This window comes from Lepidochelys olivacea (assembly GCF_965140295.1).
Source record: "Lepidochelys olivacea isolate rLepOli2 genome assembly, chromosome: 7".
In the NCBI taxonomy this organism is placed as follows: Eukaryota; Metazoa; Chordata; order Testudines; family Cheloniidae; genus Lepidochelys; species Lepidochelys olivacea.
The window spans coordinates 100,833,149-100,859,984 of NC_140417.1; the positions used below are offsets into that span (position 1 = coordinate 100,833,149).

The window sequence follows — 26,836 nt, forward strand, 5'->3', positions numbered from 1 at the left end:
AATCTGTTCCTCTACACTTTAAATGATTTACAGTTACTGTACTCAATGATAGTGTCTTCATGACAGTCACATTTACTATTTCAGAGGAAGGATGACAAATTTATGGCAAAACAAATGTAAATATCTACAGATAAGCAGCAAGTGATGTAATATTTGAAAAAGTTTAAAGTTTACACAAGGCACTGTGTTCGCTTGTTGGTATCCACATATTATAAAAGATAAAATACACCCAAACTGTACATATTATAAGGCTATATTTTTATCTCAGGGTTCTGGTGACATGTACAAACCACTTGAGCTTTGCTTTCTTGGTTTATATTGCCACCAGAAACCCTTGATAAAAATACAGCCTTATATTGTACAGTTGGGTATAGTTTATTTTCTCCATATATCATCTACTGCATTTTATTTACACACATACACACAGAAACATGTACATGCATAACATAACTTTATTAAAAAGGTAAGATATCAATAATGCTGCATTAACAAAGTAATACATTGTAATATAATACATTAATTTCTTTGTTAGCAATGAGCTTTCTAAAGAGACACCTACAAGAATATGGAAAAACCCCCATAAAATCAGTATTTCCATGTTATAATTTATGACTCCCAGACTGAAAATTTCAGCTCTTGGTAGTCTGTAATATTTTACTTTCATGGAATCCTTTTTAAATAATCAGAAATTTTAGCTTCAATATCCTTTCATTGCCTATATTTTCTATGGATAACCTATATGAAAAAAAGCTTTTTCCCTAACTACTCAGAGTATTGTATAACGCACATGAAAGCTAAATAAAATAAGTAATAATCACAATAGTACTGATAAAAAAACCCACAATTTTAAATTTTTGAGAAAACTATGGTAACTCAACTGCTTAATTTGAAAAAAGCTCTTTATATGGCATAAAATAATTTACCAGCATCTACTTTTCTGTCTACTTACTGCAATGTTTATAGAGACAGAATAATTTTTATTCGTATCTTTTAAGCATCTCAAACAATTTGAAAAGAAAAGCTGTGAATAGGCAATTCAATAGCCATTTCCTTTTGAATGATTCTCAATGTGTTTAATTAACAACTGTTTACGTAAAACATCATTTCAACAGTTCAAACATCAAAGAAAAACAGGAGAATCTTGGGCAACAATCCTGGCAGAGGTACAATCTGGACAAATACAAAGCTAGGCAGGAACAGGGAGGTGTGTGCTGAAGCTTTTGCATTTCATTTTGCTCTCAGAAACACGCAAAGGCTTCAGACTGCCGGCTGTCCCCTCTGTGAGCCAGATGCTTCCTTAGAGGGGCAATTGCACCTAACATTTGCCATGCCCCTCCTACTCCCTTATCCTTGCTTTAATGGACATTAAAAATAGAACAAAACAGGACTGGAGATGGGAACAAAATACATGCACAACAGGCACAGTCTGCTGTACTCATTCTGCTGTAAAATGTAAAAACAAGAAAGGGCATACAAGCTGCGTCCCCTAGGACACATCCAGCTTTTTTAATATAGTAGTGCCACCACACATTTCACTTCGGATGTTGTATTATATTTATATGTCACTCAAATATTTACCATTTTCCTGAATTCTACTGTGTGTTCTGAAAGCTTGTTATAAGCCAAGTATCTTTGGTTATGTGTTTTGGCTGTATAACAGCGGTGGCTGAACTGCATCAATATGCTAACTTTTCTTTCTGATGCTTCTCATGCGACAAAAGCCACTGTTTCAGATGAGTTCCTCCTCCATAGTGGCCAGTCTGTCCACTGCTGCAAATCACTCTGTGGCATGGTATCATAATCGGAACCTGCAAAATACATTCACATACAAAAATAAGGTTTCTGAATCGTTTGTTCGTCTTTTCTTGAGATGATTATGAATTGTAGTTCTCGTCGTTCTCCGGTCAGAAACATAAACCCCACCCTAGCGGGCCCTGGCTGGGTGCCAGTAAGGCCTGGGCGCCGTGCAGGAGCAAGTGCTGGCACAGAGTCAGGCTCCACATCCAGCTCTGATTTGTCTGTGGTTGCTATCCGCTTGCCCTGTCCCCCAGCTCTTCCAACAGAGTACAGGAGCAGCAGATGTGGGAAGACAGCCTCTAGCTCAGGAGAATAGCCTACACCACCAGTCACTTTTACCATTCACCAGTCAGTGCGCAGACATGGGTAGGCCCACCAAGGACAGAGGGGTTAGGATGGCTACTAATATGCCACTAAATTATTGGTGACCTGGATTCAAATATTAAGTGGCCATTTGTTTTATTAGTACATGGGAATATCAGTTGCCAAGTCCAGGACTGATTTCTGGATCATTGCTTGGATGCAGGCTGGGAATGCAGTGGACACAGTACACTCAGACCTTGTAGGAAAGGAGTGTTTATCACTCAGTACTCACACCTCTGGGCAATTAAGTAGTGACACTGGTGGGCTCTGAAGAGGAAACTAACCTAGTTCTGAGCAGGAAAAATAAACATACGGTTTTGAGTACAGAGATAAGGGATTAAAAAGAGGGGGACATGGAGAGATTGTTAGGGTTCTTAAAGAGGAGGCAATGGTCTCCTCCCGAATAACAAATAAAAGCCATGTAAAACATATTGCATGTTCTCTGAGAAAAATGCCATTGCTCTGCCCTCCCTGCACTTCAACACAACAGACTCAAACACACAACCGGACAGCTCAGTGATAGATAATGGGTTATGAAGTCTCATTCACAGGCCAGTGGCCAAAATAAAGCTTAGACCGTTAGCAACCAAAAATCCTCGCAATCAGATAGCATTTCGGTGGTCTACGTGAAATGAGTTGGTGGTTTCAGGCAAGTTCCCAGTGAACAGGTCACAAATGTTGCTGTCACAAATATCACTCTTGGCAGCGTCATGAGGAAAAGGGATGACTGAGCCATAGAGGCTGAACTACCATCTCACTCAAGAGATGGTCCTCCTTTGTCAGAGTGAAACATACCATGAAGAAGAGAGGGCTTTCCTTTCACAAGAATCACGGTCTTAAAAATGTATAAGAAGAGCTCAGACAAATGGAGTTCAGACAAAGGAGTCTAGTTCCTCTTTAAGATATTAATTGTAAGTGATGTGATGTTCTTATGCTGAAACAAACAGGCGAAGCACAAATTTACAGTGTTTTAAGAGTGCAAAAATCAATTATTGTCATGTTGCTGAGTTTTCTGCAGATACCAGTGGCACATACCTTCAGTTGTTAGTGGTCACTGTCTTGTCCAGTGCCGAATAAAACTGCACTTCTTATATGAGAATCCTGACTGCTGATATGAGAGGGTTTAACAGGTGTTCTGTATCCCAGAGTCAGCACAAAAACAATCTGGTTCTCATGGTAACAACTTTTCAAATTAAACAACAGAGTAAATGGGCCCAGAAACCCCATATAACTTGTTAGCGGATTTGTTAATGACTCTCATTGGGCAGCCCTAAATTACATAACCTGCTATTGCCAAAATCTGCATTTTGGAAGATGGTAAAGCATGTTTTTCAGCTGACTCTGTCCCTTTCTTAGGATTGCATACTCCTTGGCAGTGAAGACGAGACTATATGAAGATGGAGAAGTATGTCCATTTTAAATACAAATATATCCTGTGGTTTTTTTTGAGTAGAGATACATAAATCATACATGAATGATACACATACGTGAAGGTATCTTTGAAGTGGTTTATGAGTTGTGAGGAGGAGGAGGAAAGAGAGAGAGCAAAGGGGGCAAATTTTGCCCTCAGCTAGATCCCATGCAACCCTATTGAACTCTTCACAGTTATTGATCACGTCAGGGAAGAAAATGTGCATGCATGAGAGACCCCCACCACCAAGATTCTGAGTTGCCAATGAGGAGCACTCAGCAGAGCAGAGGAGAGGGGGAGACAAAGGCAATTTTAAATGATCCTTAGAATTCCTCCTGCAGATGGAGAATCTTCCAGTGACTACAACTTTAGGACACCTTTGCACAGTGAAAGCACAACAAAGCTGTTCTAAACCAGGGCAGGATCTGGACCGTAGTATAAAAAACAAAGGGCTCACATAAGTCCTGGTCCTGCAAAGCAATGGATCTGTGTAGACACGAGTCAACACAATTCCGCATGGGAAAAAAGGAAGATCATGTTTCAGGTCCTGGGATATACATACCCATATGGTTTGAGCATTGGCCTGCTAAACCCAGGGTTGTGAGTTCAATCCTTGAGGGGGCCATTTAGGGATCTGGGGCAAAAATTGGGGATTGGTCCTGCTTTGAGCAGGGGGTTGGACTAGATGACCTCCTCAGGTCCCTTCCAACCCTGGTATTCTATGATTCTATGATATATATATTTTGTCAGTGTTTCTCCAAAGCTCAAAGGAAAGGTTTGCATACAGAAGCTCATGAGCATTCAACAGCAGGGTAGCATAACCAAAAATAGATATTGAATTATGAATATTTGGTTATGTTGAAAATAACTTTACAAAAGGAAAAAATAATATTCATACAGCAAGGATAATACTGACTGTTTTGTATAGGATCTAAGTGCTATAGCAATGGGTGCTTTACAAATAGCTAAAATACATAAAGAGAACAGAGTTGCAGTTTTACAAAATGGAACGTTTGCGAGGTATCCCTTTGCTATCACTTTAACAACTAGGGAAGGCAGTGTTGGCTAGTGTATAGAGCACTAGATTGGGACTCAGGAAAGCTGGATTCTAGTCCCAGTTCTGTCACTGGTCTGCTCAGTGACTTTGGACAAGTCACTTCACCTCTTTGTGCTTCAGTTTCCCATATATAAAATAATACTTTTTTTGAGAACTTCTCATGAAAAATACTATATGAGATTATGATAATAATTATTTAACAGAAAATCAATCGGAGTTTGACTTTGTATATTTAAAACCTATACCAGTATACATTTAATTTGCACCCTAAACAATTTGCGAAACTGTTTTATACCTTTTGCTTTGTAACATTCACAGTAGAATGTCAAGGATTTTCAAAAATGCACATGAAAAATTACATAACATACTGATAATGTAGACAAGTACATAAATGCAATGTTTTTTTATTACTGGTGTTTATATATCATCCTTGAAATGCACATCATAAAAAATTCAGTACATCATCTTTAATCTTACAACATTTGTTTTAGTAACGGTATAGTATTTCAAATGCAGTGATGCAACTGTGAAAGGAAATGAGGTACTAAAAAGTGCATCTTTCAAGATGCTGAACATTTTAGATTCAAGATTATTTGGTATAGCTTTCTTAATCTGTATGGCTAGATGCAAAACATTACATTGATTCATTTTCTATTCCACTTTGCAGTTTTTCCTTTATAAGGCTCAAACTATGCTTATTTAAGTACTCTAGAAATAAGAATATGAACTTGGATCTCAAAGCTGCAAGGCTGCTAATTGCCCTCAACATTCAGCACTTTGCAGGATCAAGCCCTTGAACAGAAATGGAAGGCAAATGGATTAAAAAAAGCTGATGATGAAAAGGAGCTAGGGTAATGGATATTATATAGGTTGTTAAATTATTTTTAAAAACTTAGATGTAGACCATATGTAGTACATGGTGGTATAAAAATGTGACAGATCTTATTCACAACTGGCAATGCCACAAGTGAATTATGCAGGACATTTCCAGTGAGCATCAATAACATTTTTATACATCACCACACCATCATGTGTTCTGGTTAAGTCACACTTTAAGTTATTTTTTAAATTATTGATATTCTTTTTGATATCTTTCCATCCATAAAATCTATATTAGTTACTACCTACAGGTCTTGGAGTGACAGTATAAACAGCAATAATAAACTGTAAAAAATGCAAAGATATTTAAATTAGCTTTTCTATAAATCAGGGTGTTCTGATGCTAAGGTCATATACCTTGCAAACCTAAAGGGCCAAACACACTCGTCCTGATTCAGCTCTTTTGTGCTACTCAGGTGGTAAGAAATAGTGAGACTGTCCGTAGCTGGCCAGCTGAGATTTCCCTCAGAGAAAGAGGGAGAGGCACACTGTTCTGCTGGTGTAAAGTCCACTCCTATGCCAACTTCCCCCTGAAGTAGAGTGCGTATTCAGGTGGAAAAGGACATGCCACCAATTCTCTGCTGAAATATGATCCTTTGGGGACCACAGCCAGCTGGCACAAGTTAAAGCAGTCCATAGGCTGCTGTAATTCACCCTGGGGCTGGCACAGATCATTCTATAGAGTGAAACTGGATCCCTGATGGCTCACCACTAACATGCTCCTGTACCATGCAAATCTCACCCAGATGCTTTATATGTAAGAGGAAATCCGGGCATCTCACATTTCCAGTGGGATTCACCTTCTGTTCCGATCTCTGAGGGGAGCAAGGAATTAGAACCTTGGCACTAGTCCAAAACAGATTATCGCAAGTGTAACTTGATTCCTGCTTTTAATCTGATCCCTCTTTTTTGGGGTGTTGCTTGAGTTAGGAGGATAGGGTGAGAAAGTGTTTTGATGCCGGGTTATTTTTATTTAAAAGATTACCGCTGCTGGGAACCAGAAGTGGTACTGGCACAGATTAACAGGCAAAGTGCAAGTGATTACATCAAAGGTGCAAAATAAATAAAATTTTGTCCATGGTTGCAGAAATACGGAAATTTATGCCATGTTTGTCATAATGTATGATGTGCATATGATTTGTTTGTTATGTATCGTGTGCGTATGCATCATTCTACACAGCACTGGAAATAATTAAAGAAAATGTATTACAATCACCCGGTAATTTAAAAATATTGAATATCACTTCAGTTTGGTTTAATTGTGGTGACAACTTTCAGACTACTGAAATAATTAAACCTGCTAAAATTTATTAGAGCCCTAAGGACATTTTGGAAGGAATACTATCCCAATCCTCTGCTTTAAAACCTCAGCTACATGTAATGTAATTTTTATCAATAACCAAGCAGTTCATAACATTAGAGCTCCATTGAAATCTTCATGCTGTGAAATCTAATTCATCCAATACATGAATCCATCACTTACACAGACCCTATCTCAAATGCTATAAAACTTCCAAACCCATAGATTTGTCTCCAACAAAAACAACATGAAGGGGCCTTTCAATCAATAATGGAATCCCTGTGATTCAGGTTCCAGTTGAATATTTTCTCCAACTTTGCTTTTGTTCTTCTGGGTAGAGGCCCACAAGGGAAAGAGCTTGTTTTCACTCGCAGCCTCATCAATACCTAAATCCTGGTGAACAAGTGACACTGAGAAGCTGTAATCAATAGCTCCCTGTGCGTTTTTTCTTCTGGTCAAATGGTTCAGCACTACTGACAGGCCTGACACTTAGAACATGATGCTAAATCTTTATCAACAGCCATCTAGGTGACTGGCAGAACAAGACTCGGGTGGTCATTAACGCTCATGGCAATCTGTGAATAAACTAACTCCTCAATAATGCGTTTGTTTAGAAAAAGGTGGGGAAAAACTCTCTGCACAATGTATTGATTGCCTCTGAACTGCATTTAGCAAATTCTGTCTGAGGATGAAACAGAATGGTGTTCAACTGTGGTGCTCTGCTTGTTAAGAGTTTTCAATTTGACGCAATAGAAAACTGACCATCCTATTATACTGGTTGATGGACTGAATACTTACAGAAAGCTGCCAAACTGTCAAAAATAGATCAGTGAGGCCATAATGGAAACAGCTGAAATATCAAGTTATAACATACAACAAAAATCACACTTAGCAAAAAATAATCTTTCAGTGTTCTCATGTCCCATTGCTTTTTCTCCCCTATTCCCTGATAGAAACAAATACTATAATATGAACCAGCATGTGTTCAAGTTTATTGCCAGCCACCTAAGGAATTAATGCACAACTAGTTTTATGCATTTGCAACATTTCAAATCCATACTTCACGATCTTCTCTTAAATGCACAATTACTCTATTCAGTCTTGAATATTTCAAAAATGTGAGTTGAATAATATTCTTGACTTATGTTAGATCGATATTAGTGTCAAGTTATACACTTAGTTAGGTTTTAGCCTGAACAATAACATAAGCAGAAAGAATATAAAGAGACTTTATACAGTTACTGCTGCTGTTAACAGACCACTGAAGACATCTTATTTAAGTCATAGAATAGTCATTTATGATGGCCTTGGACTAATCAGCCCAACATTCCGTATCTCCCATGAGTCTCCGTGATTTCTTTTTGATCCTCCTATAGTATTCTAATGAGATTTTTAATTGAACTTTATGGGTTCCCTTTGAGGACCACAGACCTCACAATCAATCTAAACTGCAGTAAACTATTTGAAGTTTTTCTTGAAAAAGGTGAGCCATCCCTGCCATGTCCTTGGCATAATTTGAAGCAAAGATGTTGCATCTCTCAGCTGCTGCCGGCACCTTTTCCACCTTCTCATAAAGTTGAAGGTCATTGTATGAATTATGTGAAGCAACCTAACTACAAAGGAAACTTGTACAATGTATACTACTGAAATTAAGCACCAACCAGACATGATTTGTAGAAGAGAGAAGTATTTTGTTAGGTGGTGGAAAATATATGGCATACATTTTTTTATTATTACTTTTGATTTCAGTCATGGTATGTTTTTACATATAGTTCCGTTTTTTAAACCCTTGTTTCTAGTGATAATACAACTGACAACCCTCAGGAAATCATGTTTTATAATTTTAGTGACTTTGGTCATATTTGGACAGGCACATTTATGGAGATTAATAGTGTAAGAATAGATTCATCAGACAGGCTGCAAAACAATACATGTTTCTGAATACTGTTACTAGTACCAGTTAACTGTCATTAACCAGATAATATGTGCCAACAAGTACTGATGTCATATATTGTGGTAAGTATTTTGCATAGCTGGTACATCAAGGATTATAGCCTGTATTCACTCAACTTGAAACCATTATGTTATGTACAAAAATCTGTTTACTCATAGTGGCTTTTGAAACTGCACACTTTCTTTTCAGGCATATCCTTAAACTCAGGACACATTGGGGGACACACAATAACAACAATTAGCTCTTCAGAATGCTGTAAAAGCAACTGATTTATGCATTTTTGGCACATTATACAAAAGCTATGATTACTCAAAAGGGCATTTCCATCTTAATAAAGACATGTATATTATTCATGTAGCAGTTGTAATGCAGTAGTGCTTGTAAGGACTCAACCTGCAATTTCACCAAAATATTTAATACTATGTCAAAATGGATGAACTGCGTTTAGTTAGGTTTAAAACTTCATTACCCTCCCTCATTGAAAAAATGCAAATTTTAAACAGTTAGCTAATGTATAGTCAAATATACTATGTCTGATGTTGTGTTCGTAAAGTTTGCAAATGCAATACAAAAAGTATATTAAGGATTTTGTAAGTGCACATGAGACTTTCATATGAAACAATCTGCAACCACAGTATGATACCATGTTTTGTCAATATGTTGTGCTGTACTTGACAATACAACTTATTTTAATATGATAGATTGCTTTTCAATACAATATGGTGTACATTAAGACAAGGCAATACAATGCAAACCTACAGGAAACAGTTCTCAAAGAATAACAATGTAGTTTTGTGCAAAAGGATATGTAATTGCTATTGCCTAGAAATGTACCCAGCTTTGCCCTCAGGCTGCAGTGGAGCAGCAGCATCCAAAGTAGAGGTAACAGCAGGTTGTGGTGTGAAAATTCCTGCTTTTTCCCCTGTGAGCAAGGATGAAAATAGTTCTGAAAATATACAGCAAAGCTATGGCAATTTTTAAAAATGGGATCCATCCCATGCTGCAGCTACAGTATTTTCTGTTCCTGGTATACCACTACATTTTAACATACTACAGATTACTGCACTGCATTAGGCAAAGGCATATACTAATACAATACCATACCAACATTTCACAATGGAAACTTGCTAATATAAAATATTAATATTATTATACTGTAATGATGCTCCTGTCTTTTCCAACACAAATACTTTCATTATTGCGTATCTCCTATACCTCTAATTAGAGGTCCCATATAGATTCTACACAAGTACACATGCATAATTTTATTGTATTCCAAAAGGATTTTTTTGACATGTCTGTTATTTTCTATTAAAATCTGCATGCTGTTCTTAAAACTACAAGTCCCAGTATGTGGGTCAGTTATGCTAGATTTCCTTTATAGATAAGGATAAATATTCAGTGTATGTGTCGCCGTGAAAAGCAAAACTTTATGATTTGTATATGTAAAGTCACCTCCACTTGTGAATACAAATTTTTGTATTCACTTTCATACCATATGTTGTAGTCTCTTATGTACCTTATTAAAGAAAAACCTGAGGAAACTGAATATAAAAATAACATGGAAGGTCAAAGATTACAGCAGATATGATGCCAGAGAAATAAAGACATAGTAAAGTATGGAAAGATACACATTCCGAGGACATTTGGTAATGAGGAGAAACACGCTCAAGAATGGCTGAAAAAGCCACAATGTTATTAATAGAAACCAAATCAAACGTCTTTGTAGGCAGGTAGCTGGGGCATCAGTGGAAAGATGAACAGGCAATAACATCCCCTTTACTGTTTCTGGCCTTCCCCTTTCTGTACTTGTGTAACAATGAATGGTGAAACCAGTGTTATTCTATTAGCCCAAAGAGTGTGGATCCGACAGATGACACCAAGGGCTGACTATGGCCTGCAGTGCTGGCATCAGCTTGTGCACCAAAGTTGCAACCAATGTCCTACTGAGATACACATGCAGAATCCATTGGTCCCACAGGGTGGTCTAATCTCAGGGAAGGGGCAAATATCCCAAAGCCCAAATACAGTAGAGTTGAGAAGCCAAACTCCCTCTTTCTTCTCCCTCCACATGCCGATTTCTAATGACCTAACCCATGTGCCAGGACCTATAAACCTCAAGCTTAATATATAGGTCACACTGATGGATCCCAGCCAAACCTTGAGCCAACTGGGTATGCTGAAAGTATTTGAGGCAACTGTTAGACAGCTCACTAATGACTTTACAAAACCAGAGGTCAAGACTCTCAACTCATGTAAATTTGATAACTTCACTAAGTTTAATAAAGCTATGCCATTTACCCAGCTGAGGTTCTGGCCCAGCCTCTGAAGTGGGGGGAGAACCTGGCCAGCCCAGACAATCCAGAACCTGAGCTGCTGGGAAAATGAGTCCTAGTTGTGCCTTTATGAATGAAGAATCTATTTGCTCCTCTCACATTGCCAGAACTATTTTCAGGCCCAGAGGGATGAACTAGTTTATAACTCAGTTAAAAGCCATTCACATCCTGTAAGAAAGTGTCACTGTTAAGTGACAAAGGATTCCCCATCCCCCAGAGTATAAAAAAAGTTTAAGAATAGCAAAATGTTCATAGGTTGACGAATTAAATTAAAACAAGTGCAATGCTTCTTTTCAAACCTACTAACACCATAAATGGTGGGGAATAAATCATATTAAACTGGTTTATGCATTAATGCTGATTAAAAACACTAACTGACCTTATTACTTATGGTAGAGTAGTTTTCATAGCAGATAAATTTAATCTAATGACATTTAGCCCACAAAGCTTTCCGTCTAAACCCACCATCTTCCATCAACTTTATTTGAAAGTTGACATGAACTTACAGGATTGCTTCTCATTGCTCCTCCCACTGCTCTTGCTGCTTTGCTGTTGCCTGCCAGGTCTGCTAATTGCTTGTAAGAAACTGCCTCTCCAAATTTCACATCTCTCAACAGGGTCCATAACACTTGTCTGGTGAATGAATCTGAAAAAAAGAAGCAGCAATACACTATTCATAAGGATGGCTTAAATAGCCAAGATAAAGATCATTAAGAACTCTTACACAAACTATGGAATGAACAGCAACTTTTCTATTTGAAATTAAAACAGGCCAGATATTCAGTCCTGTTATTGTGTTCTATATTACTGTATTTAAATACATGATTATTAGAGTGCTTCAAGTAATTGATCACTATAGAAAAGGGATTTAAGGCTTTGATTTTTCTATATTTTTAATTTGCTTCAAGTACAATTATCCTGTTAACTCATACAATATGGTTTGCCATTAAATTGGCAGAATATAAATTAGCACAGAGTCAAATTAAAGAGGGAAGAAATAACTGACTCTACCTATTTTACAAATCTCTTGTATCTCTAGTTAATTTCAAACTTCAGCTGGGACACACTGGAAAAGAAGCCCTAGAGCCAATGGACTTGGTATTATCCTGGCTGACTGCATTTTATAGTAGAGACCCCCAAGCTACTGTTCAGAATTCTAGACATTATAAAATATAAGGCCTGTCTGTGACCTTCATTGTACAGTACATCCTTAATGATAAGGACATGACAAATAAAATAACTTCTATTATTTTAGTTTTAATTTACAATAATCAAATTGCTTTTAGCTTTCATCCTGTTGCAATATTGCATAAATGAATGCATTAGAACATTTCTCCCCTCTGTTTGCACAGTTTTAACTTTCCATCCAAGGATTATTTTACAGTAAGAAAACCAATAGGTAGTTTCGGATTTAGTTTCGTTTAACAGCTATTGTTCTTCCAAGACACTTGCAGAAGCTGTGATGAAAACTACAAAACATCTCTACTGTGGGTAACAAACTGTAATAAAAAATAAGAAGCAAACAATGATGAAAACACCAGTCTCATCCTTCGGCAATGAAACAAACTGATTAAAAACATTTCCTTCTTATTCTGATACTGAGTGCCACTGACTATGTTATATGCAAACCTAATGAAATGTGATTTTGTTCTTAAAGGAAACCCATACACCATTATTTGTGTGTTAAATAATAAAAATCACTTCTTAACTGAAGGGAATGATAATCACTTCATTGAAAAAAATCTGTTTAGTCTTTATTATAACATTAAGCAAATTAAACATCAGCATAATCCAGGTGATACTAGAAAAGGGTCATCAAAGAAATTAACTTTGTTGTTCATTAATTTATATGGATTAGTAGAGGGCAAAGAGATAGCAAATCTGCTCTAGTTTTTTATGATATAATTTCAAACTGTACACCATTTGTGGCAGTAGGGTGACTTTGGGGTTAATCAGACTGATTTGTCCTTTTAATTGCTTTCTATTCAAAGAAAATTCATTAGATAATGTTCTCTTCAAAATTCATGAATCAATTTAACTGAAGAAACCACATTAACAGCTTTGGGTTCATTAGCACATGCAGTTGTGTTACTAGCTGATTGCTAGGAGGGTTTCCTTAGGCAAACAGATTTTGTTTACTGTGATTTCTTTAGAAAGGTTTATTTCAAATCAAATTGTTACTTATTATTTTTTTAACCTCTTTTTAAGCCAGCAAGATTAGTGTTAACCTTGAGCACTCAGGGATTTCAGGGAATTATTGCCTGATGTCATTTTTTAAATCAATGAAATAAAGTAAATCCACATTGCCAGGGACTTGCTCCAAATTCCCCCTGCCACCCCCCCCCCCACCACTTTTGGCAGAGGAATAGGAGGCGGGTTAGGCCAGCAGGGTAGGTGGACCTGGAACTTTACAAAACCTGTAGGAATAAAATGAGAAGTCTGTGCAAACTTAACTGGAGCATGGAATAGTTACAGGAAACAATGGAATGGTTCCAAAATCATCATTTGAGAGCAAAGCAATAATGGTCCTTTGTAGCATGATGGCCAAATTATTGAGTACCTTTTAACATTCTAAAAATATTGTATAATAAAACAATTATGTATCTGTATGTAAGCACACAGATAATATTTTCTGATTTATCATACATTTTTCAAATGAAACAGTATATACTGTATCTTTACTGTCACAAAAAGTTAGACGTTATAGCTCAAAATAATGAAATATTTAGCAATCATGCACATCATTTTATAAATGTATCTGAAAACTCAATTTTGCCCTGTAGGGAGCAAATGCATTAATTAGTTTAAGCAGCTCGAAGAGACAGTGCCAAATACTGTTATTAAACTGTCTACAAGCGTTAGTGCCTGTAAGCATAACCTGCTCAAAATTAGATGGCTGAACCTTCACCAATTTTCAGTACAGGTGCCAACATTTTATGCTATTAAATATCATTATAAAGTGTAGTAAAATTTGCACATAAAAATTAACACACACATTCTCTCTCTATATATATACACACATGAAAATGCTTTGTATTTTCATGAGGTTAGGATGACTGCATAATTCTTGAGCTGCAGATTGAAGCAGAGCCATGATTGAGGTATACTACATCATCCAAAATGACTAGCAAAAGTGTTTTGTGTTCTCCATCTCTGCCACTATCATGGTGTACATATTGTATATGTTGCTTAAGAAATATATTCCATTCAGTATAGTAGACTCTCTGCTGCCCTCTTTCCAGAGGATGGTTGTTGCTAACAATAGAGCACCTGACTTTGTTCAAACATCTATTCTGTTTTAATTGGTAAACAGCTTCTCAAATTTTATCCCTAATAAGTATATTGTGAAAGGGGTGATATGCTGAGATGATTGGTGATGGCTTTCTTGTCCAATTGAACCTGCTAGAAACAAGCTTTTCTAATATCTGCATTGATCATATCTGAAGACTGTAAATAAGGGATTCATTCAAAACTTGAAATCTTTCAATAAAACTCACTCTTCCCATAGAGATGGGGAACCACAACAACAGGCAATAGATATAGATAGCAATATAGATAACAATAGATATAGATAACAATATACAGTCCCTGCTGATTTTTCCTTGCATTGCTTTTAAGAGAACAGTATAATGTCGTCCAGGTATTTCAATGAGAGATGCATGTTAGAAGTTCATGTCGGACAAAGGGCTTAAGGTGTGCTAGGCCACAGACCTAGGTAACCAATACAACAACTGGCCATTTTGAAGGAGGTCAGAAGATGTCTCATTCCAGATCTTGGGCAACAGGAGGAAGCTGGTTGTATGGGGAAGTGACCAGCCAGTAGGAAATACTTTGCATTCACAAAAGGCACTAAGAGAAATTGGGAGGCTAGATGGTAAAGGAGGAAGGAATGTGTGGAAAATATAATGGAGCGGAAAGAGGAAAAAAGGGATGGAGGAGAAAAAACAATGGTGAGGGTACAAAAAAAAATAGAAAACTGAACAAATAAATGACAAGGTAAGAAAAAAATCATATATGAGAGAGAAAAAAATCCTGCTCTCAGGGATATACTGCTGAGGATGTGAGAGATCCATGGGATCACAGAAGCTAGGAATTATGTTTTCAGGGATTGTTTGTGGCTTGGTATGGGGATTCTGTAGCTCTGTTGGAGGCACTGTTTTGTTTGAGATGGCCCATACAGTTTAGCCCTGGGTACTCTTATTTGAGTACCTAACTGCAGTGGTTGTGGCCATTCAGTGACCACAACAGGATGGTCAACAGAATTAACAGTAACTATGATTCTCGACTCCTTCATCACTGCCTGGGGTCGAAGCTGAAGCCTGAGGGCTTCAGCCCTGGGTGGCAGGGCTCAGGTTACAGGCCTCCTGCCTGTGGCTTCGGCTTTGGCCCCTCAGCTCACGGTGGTGTAGCTTATGCTTTGCTCCCTGGGGCAGCTGGGCTTGGGCGGGCTCAGGCTTCGGTCCCTCCTCCTGGGATCATGTAATAATTTTTCTTGTCAGAAGGGAGTCACGGTGCAATGAAGTTTGAGAACCTCTGATCTAGGCATAATAACTACCACAGAGGAAATTTGGGGGTAAGTTCAAAAGGTAAGAGGCCTAATACCTCCTCCTTATCTCATGGGCCAAGAGTGAGGCTAGACAGGACAAGACAGGAAGACAATTCACCAAAAACTCATTGTTGGGAACCTGATACCTTATTCAAGTCTATTTTTAAGTGTGATTCCAAATGTAAATAGACAAATTCCTACATCCACTACATCAGTTGTGTAGATTGTGCAGTCTGTGTCTGCATGCATGATATATACATACATTACAGTAGATACAGAATGTGGAATGTGGCCTTGCCTTACGCAAAATATTAGATTTATTTTTACAAGTTAGTTATGACCTTTATGACCTCATAAGTTGCAGAACCAAAGAAAAGACTAAAGTGGTTCATGAAGGTCAAACAAAGTATAACAATAAATTACTGCTTTTCAAATTGGAGATTTCCTATTAAATGTATACAATCCCATAATTAACTTTATAATGAGAAATGCATTTTAAAAAATATTTTAGAAGTGAACATTGACTCTAAAACACTCAAACCATAGTGAGGTTCCATTTTTATCATCCCTCAATTACTTCCCTATTAGTTTTACTTGTAAAATGAGTAAGTTTTTTTTTTCTAACTGCTATTACTGCAAAATGAACCTTGGACCTGAGAGTGAGGTTGACTATTTCTGCCTAACATATCAATAGCAGGAATGGAGATTTTTCAGTTAAAATATAACAATTCTGTTTATGTCGTATGTATCTACACTACAACTGGGGTTGTGATTGAGCTTGTGGAGACATACCTGCACTAGCTTTAATCTAGCTAGCTTGCTAAAAACAGCAGTGAGAACATGGTGGACTGCATGAGCAAATATGTACCGAGGGGTGCCTCAGCACTGAGATGTTCAGATACCAGTATGATGGGTCCAATATTAAAACCTAGATAGATAAATTAGATAGATTATATACAGCCAATATTTAAAAACAGGTATGGCCTGTGTGATTTACACACAACTCTGTGTTGCAGAGGTGCACTATCCCTAGGAGAGTAAGGGAGAGATTATGCATCAGTTGGAAAAATTGTCTCTGGGAGTGCTTCCCATCCACAGGAGGTGCATGTTCTATGCCATCCATTAGGTACCAGGAACCACAGTTATCAAACCTGGTCCACAGGGTTTTAAGAACCAGTAAGTTCTGTCCTGCCAACAGTTGCCAGAACTAGAAGCTCAACTAGGCCAGAAGACTCCAGTCCTGGGATCTGATTGGTGGAACTCAGGGTGGTCCTGACTGGTTCCCTGCTTCTAGTTAAACCAAGCACAGGAAGAGGATGTTGTCTATTCAACTGAGTTTCCCCTGCTTGGGGCTGCTTCCCTTGAGCTACCTGCTCCCACTGCCTGCTTTGGTATTTTGCCCCTGCCTGCCTCCTGCTCTGACCACTAGGTCAGACCACCCATGTCCCAGTTTTGACATTAGGATTGGACAGACTGCGCTACAGATAAGTGTGGCTCCAGATGAGTAGGATCATGGTCATATCTATTCCTCACCCTCTCTCAGGATATCTGCTTGATGGAAGGATAAGAAGTCAAAAGGTTCTGCTCACAAGGACTGGTATTGTGATTGGCCCTCGTGTCAACCATGCAAATGTCAACCCTGTGTTAAGACTTTTTTTTGGGTAAATTCTATGTATGCCCAGCTCTGAAAATCGAGTGTTTTTCAGCAATACTGTGAAAAACCATAATCACAACTGACTCTCATTGGCATTCTTGAAAAGTTTCGATAGAGGCATCACAAAGTGAAAGAACATGGAGACTTTCACTCACTCACAGATGTTGGCGCTTCAGGTCAGGGTTGAGATATATTGGCTAGGCCAGTGAGGATGCTCTATTGCATTGTTTGTGCTGAATTAGTTCTGTGGATAGAGAACTTCAGGGCTGTGGAAAGGGATCACCTGGACTGTCACAAGCACTAAATTCATATAATTGTATTAAGAGATTAAATTAGAAAGTTATGCGATATAAATAATACACATAATGGGCAGCAGTGAGACAGTACTTTTATTTCTACTAGTTTCAGAGTAGCAGCCGTGTTAGTCCGTATTCACAAAAAGAAAAGGAATACTTGTGGCACCTTAGAGACTAACCAATGTATTTGAGCATAATAAATTGGTTAGTCTCTAAGGTGCCACAAGTACTTCTTTTCTTATTTCTACTAGTGTGCCTTTTAGCAGAGGGACCACAAAACTCACTTGAGCTGCATCTCTTATGTATATTTCAATGATACAATTCAAGGCGTTATTTCACTTTGAAAGCAAACAATGCTATTTTTTCTCCGGTGGAGAAAACATTCTGTGGCAATAACTGCTTCAGTAGAAAACTTTACGTCAACAGCAACATAATTCAATTATATAACTATCCACCGTTCAAGTAATTCTCATTACATATTCAAAACTGCTGACCAAGATTACAGTAACTTTCAACTGTCTGATAATGACAGCACAGAGGCAGAGTGGTTCCTGCAAGCATTTTAAGTGAAGAACATTAAATAAAGTCCAGCATTTGTAGTAGACCTTGAAATTCAATGTTAATACTAAAATATTCCCCTTCCATCCTGACCTCAAAATGGTTGGGGTACCAACATGGCACCTGGATGTTCCAATATTCCCTGGAGTATGTTCTGCAAGTGCAGCTCAAGGGAGTAAACATTTTTTTATCTGAAACTGAAGGATGTAAAGATATAAACATTTAGCAGGCTATATCTAAACACTACAGTTCTCTGAAAGTTTGCTACCAGATTGGAATTTCACTTGTGGCTCTGCCTTGGGATGAAAAGTTGTGTGTGAAGTATGTGTGGATAAAGGGTTGTGTATACATGTGTTTTATATTTATATGTTTCTGTATCATGTAAGTCAGGGAAAGGGGAAAATATGGTTAAAAATTACAGAGAATTTTGCCATATTTGATGTATAGTTACAAGGACATCTTTAGCCTTGTGCACATCAACAGGCCAACTCAAGTCAGAATGCAGTTCAACAGGAGCTGTGTCTGGTCTCTGCTTTAATATGGCTTTAACTACAGTTCCCTTCCGATTGTTGACAGGGTTCTATCCTTACAGGCAAACAACTCTCTCTGGACCTCGCCCATCAGTCTTTATTCAGGCTAAATGTCCTGGAGGTCAGTGGGAGTTCTGCCTGAGTAACAATCATAGTTCTGGGGCCTTTCTTACATGCTAACTAATGGTGTGCACATATAAAGGTAAAGTATAACACACACCTAATGAAATAAGCAGAAAACTCTAGCATACTATACTAAATTTCTGCATCTCAAATCTGCGGAAATTTGTAAAATTTAATGTTTTCCCCAAAACGTGCACCCTATTTTGGAGATTTACATGCAAACAAAAGCGTTTGAAAAATATGGATCCTTAATTAAGACACATTAGCAACTATAAGAAAAGGAGTACTTGTGGCACCTTAGAGACTAACCAATTTATTTGAGCATAAGCTTTCGTGAGCTACAGCTCACTTCATTGGAAAGCTTATACTCAAATAAATTGGTTAGTCTCTAACGTGCCACAAGTACTCCTTGTCTTTTTGCGAATACAGACTAACACGGCTGCTACTCTGAAACCTGTCATTAGCAACTATGCTTATCTAAGCTAAATATAATTCAGTAGTTATCATTAGGCTTTCCATTCCACAGGCTGGTAAGAGATGCTGGGAATTACAGAGCTAACTCTAATTCCCTCTTGGGCTAAGACACAGACCATGTCACTCTACAGCATCCCCTGCCAGGCAATTTGTGCAGATATTTGAAGCAGCGTAGAGTTAAATGAAGAAGCAACATGGTCATCTTCTGAGCTGTAGGTAATATACCAAAATTGCAATTGCTACAGGAGAGGGGAATAACTGCTGTGAATGAAGGGACTGGGAAAACACAGAAGTGACAGGGAAGTTTTGCTTTGGAAAATGGACGATGGAGGTAAGCGTAAGAGCAATTCCTTTTCTCTGATTTCCAGTTCAACTTAGATTTCTTTGAATCCTCCCCATTCACTGCAGCAAGACTTTCCCACCACACTAGTGTACAGAAGGCTGAAAAGATATCATAGCTTTTTAACCCCTTTTTTTGGCATATTTTCCCTTCATATCTTATTTTTCTCACCCTGGTAGCACTTGCAATTTGGCCCATAACTCAGATTATGACCATGGGGCTTTTTCATCTAACATCTGCTTCTAACCCTTACAAAACTGCTTGGCAGGGGGTACTGTGGAGTAGCAAGGTCTGTATCTTATGCCATGATACTCAGCAAGTACCTTTATAATTCTCAGTCGCTTACAAGTCTTGTGTGTGGAGAGGAAAGCTGAGTACACACTTGAACTTTACTCTCCTTTACCCTTGTTTAATCAGTGACATTATATCACTGTGAATTATTGAATAAGCAAATTCAGAGACCCACAAATACAATACATTAGTAAATATTGCATTACCCCAATCACAGCAGATGTAGTTGCTGACTGCTGAAATTCAACCCTTGCATTCTGGATCAAAATGTCGATTCTCCCCAGACCCCACTAATACACTAAGAAAAAACAGGATATCATAAGATTAAAAAATACAAATATTTAGCTGATTTCCTTATAATCCAGCTGGTGTGTATGTTTGTGTAAATACATACATGGAGGCAATAACTTCAGAGCTGTACTCACTTTGTTCACATATTTCTTAAAACGATAGGTGTAAACTCACTTCTACTGTTGGAGATCGTCACTGGATCCTGATCCAGTTATCTTTGTTCATGTAGAAGGATGCTGATGAACACAGTATTCTGGCTAACAAGAAGCCTCATCCTTCAGTTTTCCGAATTTCTGACATTAAGGAAATCTGAGCCAGTAGGTATTGCAAGGAGTTAATGTAGTATCTTTTCATTTAAGGAATCTAGAAACCTAGTCAGGCTAAGCATTATTTCACTCTCATGAATATAAATGCTCTGACAATCTCAGTCTAGTTCTCAGTGCACTGGAACACAATCTCATACCTCATATTGCTAGCATGTATTGTAGTATTAGCCCTTAGAAATGAACACTTTGTCTCACTGAGGTGAGGAGGAATGATGAACTCACCAGGTAAGGTTCAGCTACATAGAGCAGGAGAAAAAAGACCCACAACATCAACATTTAGAGAGTACGTTTAGACTGAGTCAATAATTTTAGCATCACAGTTAGCTAAAATGATCAAATAAAAGCCCTTAAAATTTAAATGTCTATGAAAAGTTATATGTAATCTGATTCTACATATAAAAGCATGAAAACATACATAGTCAAAATGTGTTAACTTCAGCTCAAATAATTGTTACCTGGCTAAAAGCAAAATAACTGAGGGGATTTTTTCAACAGTTTTTAATAGATTGCTGAACTGTGTTAAAAACTTGAGAAAACGATAAAGTTTTTTTATAACACAATCTAGTGGAAACTAATTACAAAAGAAACCATACAATTCTGTCTTATATGATATTTTCTTCTCACCATATTTTCAGCCAAACAAACAAACAAAAACACACATGCTATTTCTGCTTTAGGAATGTCTCTCCTTTTTCTCAGAAATACCCCAAACTTTAATAGACATGTGATAATAATATTCCTGAAATAGCCTACTCAACAGGAAGAACTGAACAAACTTGTTTCACACATCTGCAGGCTCACAGGAGCACGTGTCTCCTCCAGGGCATAACCTTGTTATCAAAACAATAAAAAGGTAGAAAATCTGATTTAAAAATGACACAACTTTATCAATGCATGCAAGACAATGTTTTCAGACATTGATGTCCCTTCATCATGCTCAGATAGTAAATGACAGTAAGGGCAATGTCAAATCACACCTTTCCTTTAGTGCACAACAAAAGAGTGCACAGGATGAGGTACAGTGCATTTTTATACTATACCATGTTATGCTAAATATACCAATAGTCATTAAAAATGTATTAAGGTGCCATCCGTGTATACATAAACACAGTCAATAACTCAAAGTACTAGCAATGTAGTCTATTACAAAACATATTGTTGCCTCCTGTTGGCCTTTCCAAGACTCAAGAAGCTGAAGAAAAACTGTCAGCTTTATTAGAAAACATGTCACACTGCTCCTATGCTTCTAAAAATATGCTTCTCCCTAAACTAAGGCTGTGCCCCACAGTCACACTGAACTGCAAGTAGAGGAGCCACATAATCAACATAATTTGACTTAACTTCAGGGAATATTTACAAAATCTAAAGGGGATAAATTTGATTGATATCTACCCATGTGACTTATTAGGCTTTGTCTAAAAAAGCCCCAAGGTACTGTTAAATAATTTTTCATTGATAATCATGCTGTCTCTGCTATCAGCCAACTTTTGAAGACCAACCCGACAGAGGAGCTAAGCCCCTTAATTTCTTAATAAATTATTCTTTACCATAGGACGGGGATTATACCATGTAGAAGGCATATCATTACTGACAGAGCTGTCAGAAGGACAGGTGAAAGGAAAACTGGCAAGCTTTAATTTCTCTGCTGAGAAATAAGGGGCTCTTTTGGGATTAATCTCAGTATCAACACTGAGCCTTTGCCTCAGGGCAGCCGAGGAATTCAAAAGAAGTTGTGACTGAATTTTGAGTGATGGAATCTACCTCAAATTGCGCAGCTGACTTTGGTTTCTCACCTATTCAAATGAGCAGGATGTAATTCGGGTAGAAATAGTAGTAGGTGCTATTTAGCCATACAGGTAACCTATTAATCATAAGTAGCAGATAACAAATGTAAAGGAAGCCCAGGGAAATACATTTAAAGAATCACTCTGAATCAGAAACCAGACATTTCTATTACCTCATTAATTATACAGATTATCTGAAAGAATTACAGTAGATCATTACATGATTCTTGTACTATATATGCATACAGAGTATTTTTAGAAAAACACTTTATAGTGCCATTCAATAAACTTTTAGAAATGGACTTTTTAAAAAGCAAATTTACACATTGTCAAACTATTATGTACTAGGTTCTTAAAATCCAACAGCAAACAACAATACAAGTAAAGTTGATTGTGAAAGAAGAATTATGAGCCGTAAAAGAGTAAAATAAAAACAAATACAGGAGTTCCTAAAAATCAGAGCAGTGTTATTTTTATTCTTGGTATTTCCTTAGTCATTATCTCCCATTTTAGAGTCTTCATCTTCTTGAGTATCTACAGTTCAGGAAATAGAGTATAATAAAAGACGGGTGGCAGAAACCCAAACAAAACCCTAGGTAACAAATCCCTCTAATTTTGGATTTGCTTTAGCGTAGTTAAAAAACTATGACTTGAATCACAAAAAGCCCCCTATGGCAAACTGAAGTATTTGCAAATATACTCATCTGCATTAAAATGCATCTCAAGATGATTTATACTTTAACTATTGGAACATTTATCCACTTTGTAAGTACATCAAGAATTCAGCATACACAAATATGAAACACATATTTGCATGCATTCATGCATACATCTAATTTGCAGTTTTCCTCGCCAATACTTCATGTTTCACTAGAAGTTTAGCAAATACAGTGCTGTCCGCTGGAAGGTGTGGGAAATGCCTATAAATTAGGTCTTAGAAACTATCAATATGACTCTAAAGACACTAAGGTCTAGTAAAATCCTACAAACTGCATTGCCAACTGATGGTGTTTTCGTTACTATGACATCTGTTTCAGCTGATCCCTCATAAGTGAGTCAAATGATCTAGGAACTAGTGCAAGGGCCCTGGCTGATTGGCAGTTGCAGCATGCAGTACAACTTTTGGCCAACTGTCTACAGGGCAGAGCCCTTAAAACTCAGTGCTGAGGGCATGGGCCAATGAAGTTTTCCACCCATTTCCCTTTTTCTAATACAGTTTTACTTTGGTGCTTTGAGGAGCACTGTAGCGGGATGGCTACCCCGCTCCTAAAATAGAGGGGGTTAGAAGCAGCCCTGGAGAGGGCTGTGGCTGGCTGATTGGGGAAGCAGCCGCAGCTAGGCCATGCCCCTATCAGGCCCCAGCTGGCCTATATAAGAAAACTGTGAGCCAGAGGCCCAAGGAGTCTCTCTCCAGGCTGGGAGAGAGCAGGACCTGGCTGCCTGGGTACTGAGGGTTGTGCAGTGTTGGGGAAGGAGCAGGCTGAGCGGGGGCGCTCCAGGCTGGCAACTCCCCAGGCTGTAGGGCCTGGTCCAAGGCCCATAGAGGTACTGGGAGGCAGAGGAAGTCTGAACTCTCTTGCCTATGATGAGTGGCCTTTACACTGCAGTCTGCCCTAGGGAGCGGGGGCTTGGTGATGACTGGCAGTAGCCCAAACTGAGGCAAGGTGGGGATTGTGGGTTGGGGGTTCCCTGGGAAGGGGAGACCCAGAGGCAGAGTGTGGGGGTACTGCCAGAGGGCAGAACCCCAGAGAAAGGGGCATCAGGGTCTGTGAGGGACACGGGGCTAGAGCTGTGCAGATCACCAGCCTGAAAAGGGTGCTCCAGGCTGGAAAAGAGCTAATTCCCAAAGACCAGCAGGTGGTGCTGCAGGGGTGAGTCTGCTCCTTTACAAACACATATCTCTGGCTCAGCTCTGATACATATCTAGCTATATTTTCCTGACACCTGGTGCTCCTGGAGTGGGGCACCAATGGACACCACCATCCAGGAATTTTTCCCTATCTATTCAGGTGTTGTTGCTGTTTATTATTTATATTGCAGCACTACCTAGTAGTGAAAATCATGATGAGGGCCTTGTTGTACTTGACACTTTTCAAATATCGAGTAAGATGTGGTTTCTTCCCTTGACAGGTTTACAACTCAAACAACAACAATTAGCTCTTATATAGAGCTTTTCATCTCCATGCCTTAAAGTAGGTTACTCCCCATCACAGAAATGGGGAGACTGAGGTATAGAGATTTGAAATGGGCTACCCATGATTACACACGTGATCAGTGGCAGAGCCTGGGTCGTTTAACTCCCAGTTTAGTGCCCCATATACTGGACCTTCAGCATAGGTGAGGCTGTCAGCAGTACAGACTAAAAATATGAACTGCTTAGTTATCAAACTTCAATCTGAAAGGCAATGGGATTCAGGCTCTTAAGTGCCTAAGTCACTTTTGAAAATGGCCTTTATTTACACCACTAGAGCAGGAACATAAACATCTGGCCTTATATTTTCTAAGTACAGATGTTTACTTGCATATGCCAGGAAATTTTTCTAGATGTCAGGAATTTACAACATTGCCAGTGAGACTAAAGAGAGGGTGCACATTTACATATATGTAGATCATGTCATGCTCTCATTCCACAGGGAAATAAGTAAGTGCTCCTTGATGGTCAAATATAATCCAAGATTACTGTACTTTTGCTTCCCAAATCTGTACACCTAATTCAGACTTTCACTTTAGAATTTTGTGTGCGCTATAACACCAGTGTTCAAGAATGCAAATATAAAATTTCTTCATTGATGCTTACATTGTCTACTCAGATTTAGCCTTTTACATATTTTAGGTTCATTATAAAATCCCAAAAAATAAGTTTAATTCATTTGCCTTTAATTTCCAGTGGTGAAAGGGTAGCATCATACAGTATTGACCGAACAGGAAAATAATTGTAAAAATGCAAGATAGTGTTTTAGGTATATTCCATTACATAGAGCAATAGAGTTTTCTGTTCTGTACAACTAGAAGGTTTTTAAACATTCTGGTAGAATTTCTCATTCTGTTTACTTTGGCTCTACTACTATGAGGCGCAGGGGAATGTAAAAGGTTAAAAGCAGTTCAAATGCCCCAAAATATATATTTTTAACACAGAATGGGTACAGCGCACAGCATGATTGTATTGACATGGTAAAGTCTAAATTAGGTGCACAGATATTACAAAACACAGTTATCTTGGATTACACTTTGTCATACAAGGAGCACCTACATACAAGAGCAGAAGGAGTGTGAAACCATGGCATGTTTCTTACAATCTTCAGTGTTTACAGTAAGCCCAGAAAGCCAACTCTGCATGGTTGGGGCTCCAGACTTCTAGGAAGTAGGGTTTTAGGGAAAGAAAGAACAGGGCTAGAGTCTTCTATGCAACATGCTTCTCACAGAATCCAGCAGAAATACTGTCATGAATGCTCCTCTGTGCTGTTCCCTCCTGATACAGACTATGTATGATACAAGGACAGAAGTCATGAGTGGTCTGGGACATCATGCATCCTCAGGTAGTTATGTTAATGGGTAGGAGGGGATACCTCTTTCACAGAGCTGGAGTTTCCTTGCCATCGCTCACTGCTAGCAATGTCCGCTTTAGGCTCCCACATCTCTCCCACTTGAAAGGTTCACATAAAGGAAACTCCATGAGGATTAGCTTTCACAGAGTCTTATGCCTTCACTCTCCTCCTGAAGGTTTTACAATATGGCGATTGAAATGTCCTCTCCGCTACAGCAGAAATCTGTTAAGAACACCAAACCTTGGTATATAAAATAAGTGATTTTTAAGTGGTATTTTATTGTTTCAGGAAATATACAGTGCACAGAAAATGCATAGTTATTTACATTATTCACTTATCAGGTCAATATTGTGAAAACAAGTCCTATTGTAAATTCTTTGAATGCATTTTAAAATTATTCTTCAATAAGCTATTACTTCAACAGGTATTCTTTTACCTGTGCTCCAGGCTAATACAAAACAGGTACATTTTCTATAAATATTCAATTTCTTGCATTAAAATGGCATTGTAATTATGCTAACTCTGATATTTAGAATACTGAAAAACTATATATTACATAGTTTAGAACCCATACATAGAACCCTTTGAAGGCTTCTTCTCTATTTCCTTCCTACTCCCCTACCACCATCCTTTCTATACTGTATATAGTTTTGATCTGATGTGTGAACTGAATCCTTAATCTGCATATGGACTGCATATGAACTGTTCCAGAAGTAGCAATGCCTTTATTAACAAGCTGTAAGAGGATAATTCCTGACAATTCCATAAGGCACAGAAAAGTCATTAAGACTTCAATGAATTATTTATGCATCTTACTAAAAAATTGTCTAAAACAAACACACAGTTAAAGTTAAAGTTTATTTTGGAGGTTTTAAACTCATATTGTAAGTCAGGTCTTTGTCAGTACCCACAATATCATAAAAATCTAAAGTAACTTGTCTGTGTTTTAAGGCTGTTGCATGAGAGCAGCTAAGGTCTTAC

General features: G+C 38.1%; 1 protein-coding gene across 5 annotated transcripts in view; it reads right to left on the reverse strand.

Moving 5' to 3' along the window:
- Positions 1–515: 515 nt before the first annotated feature.
- MGMT (O-6-methylguanine-DNA methyltransferase) overlaps positions 516–26,836 on the reverse strand; it is a 303,415-nt gene continuing 277,094 nt past the window's right edge. For 2 of the 5 annotated variants that reach the window (XM_084635437.1, XM_084635438.1), the window contains exons 4-5: positions 11,604–11,743; positions 516–1,808 (exon numbers count right to left, since the gene is read on the reverse strand). In XM_084635437.1, coding sequence (XP_084491563.1) covers positions 1,677–1,808; positions 11,604–11,743 — 272 coding nt within the window. In that variant the 3' untranslated portion in view covers positions 516–1,676. The remainder of the gene's footprint in view (positions 1,809–11,603; positions 11,744–26,836) is intronic. The other 3 variants (XM_084635434.1, XM_084635435.1, XM_084635436.1) reach the window with 2 other exon arrangements.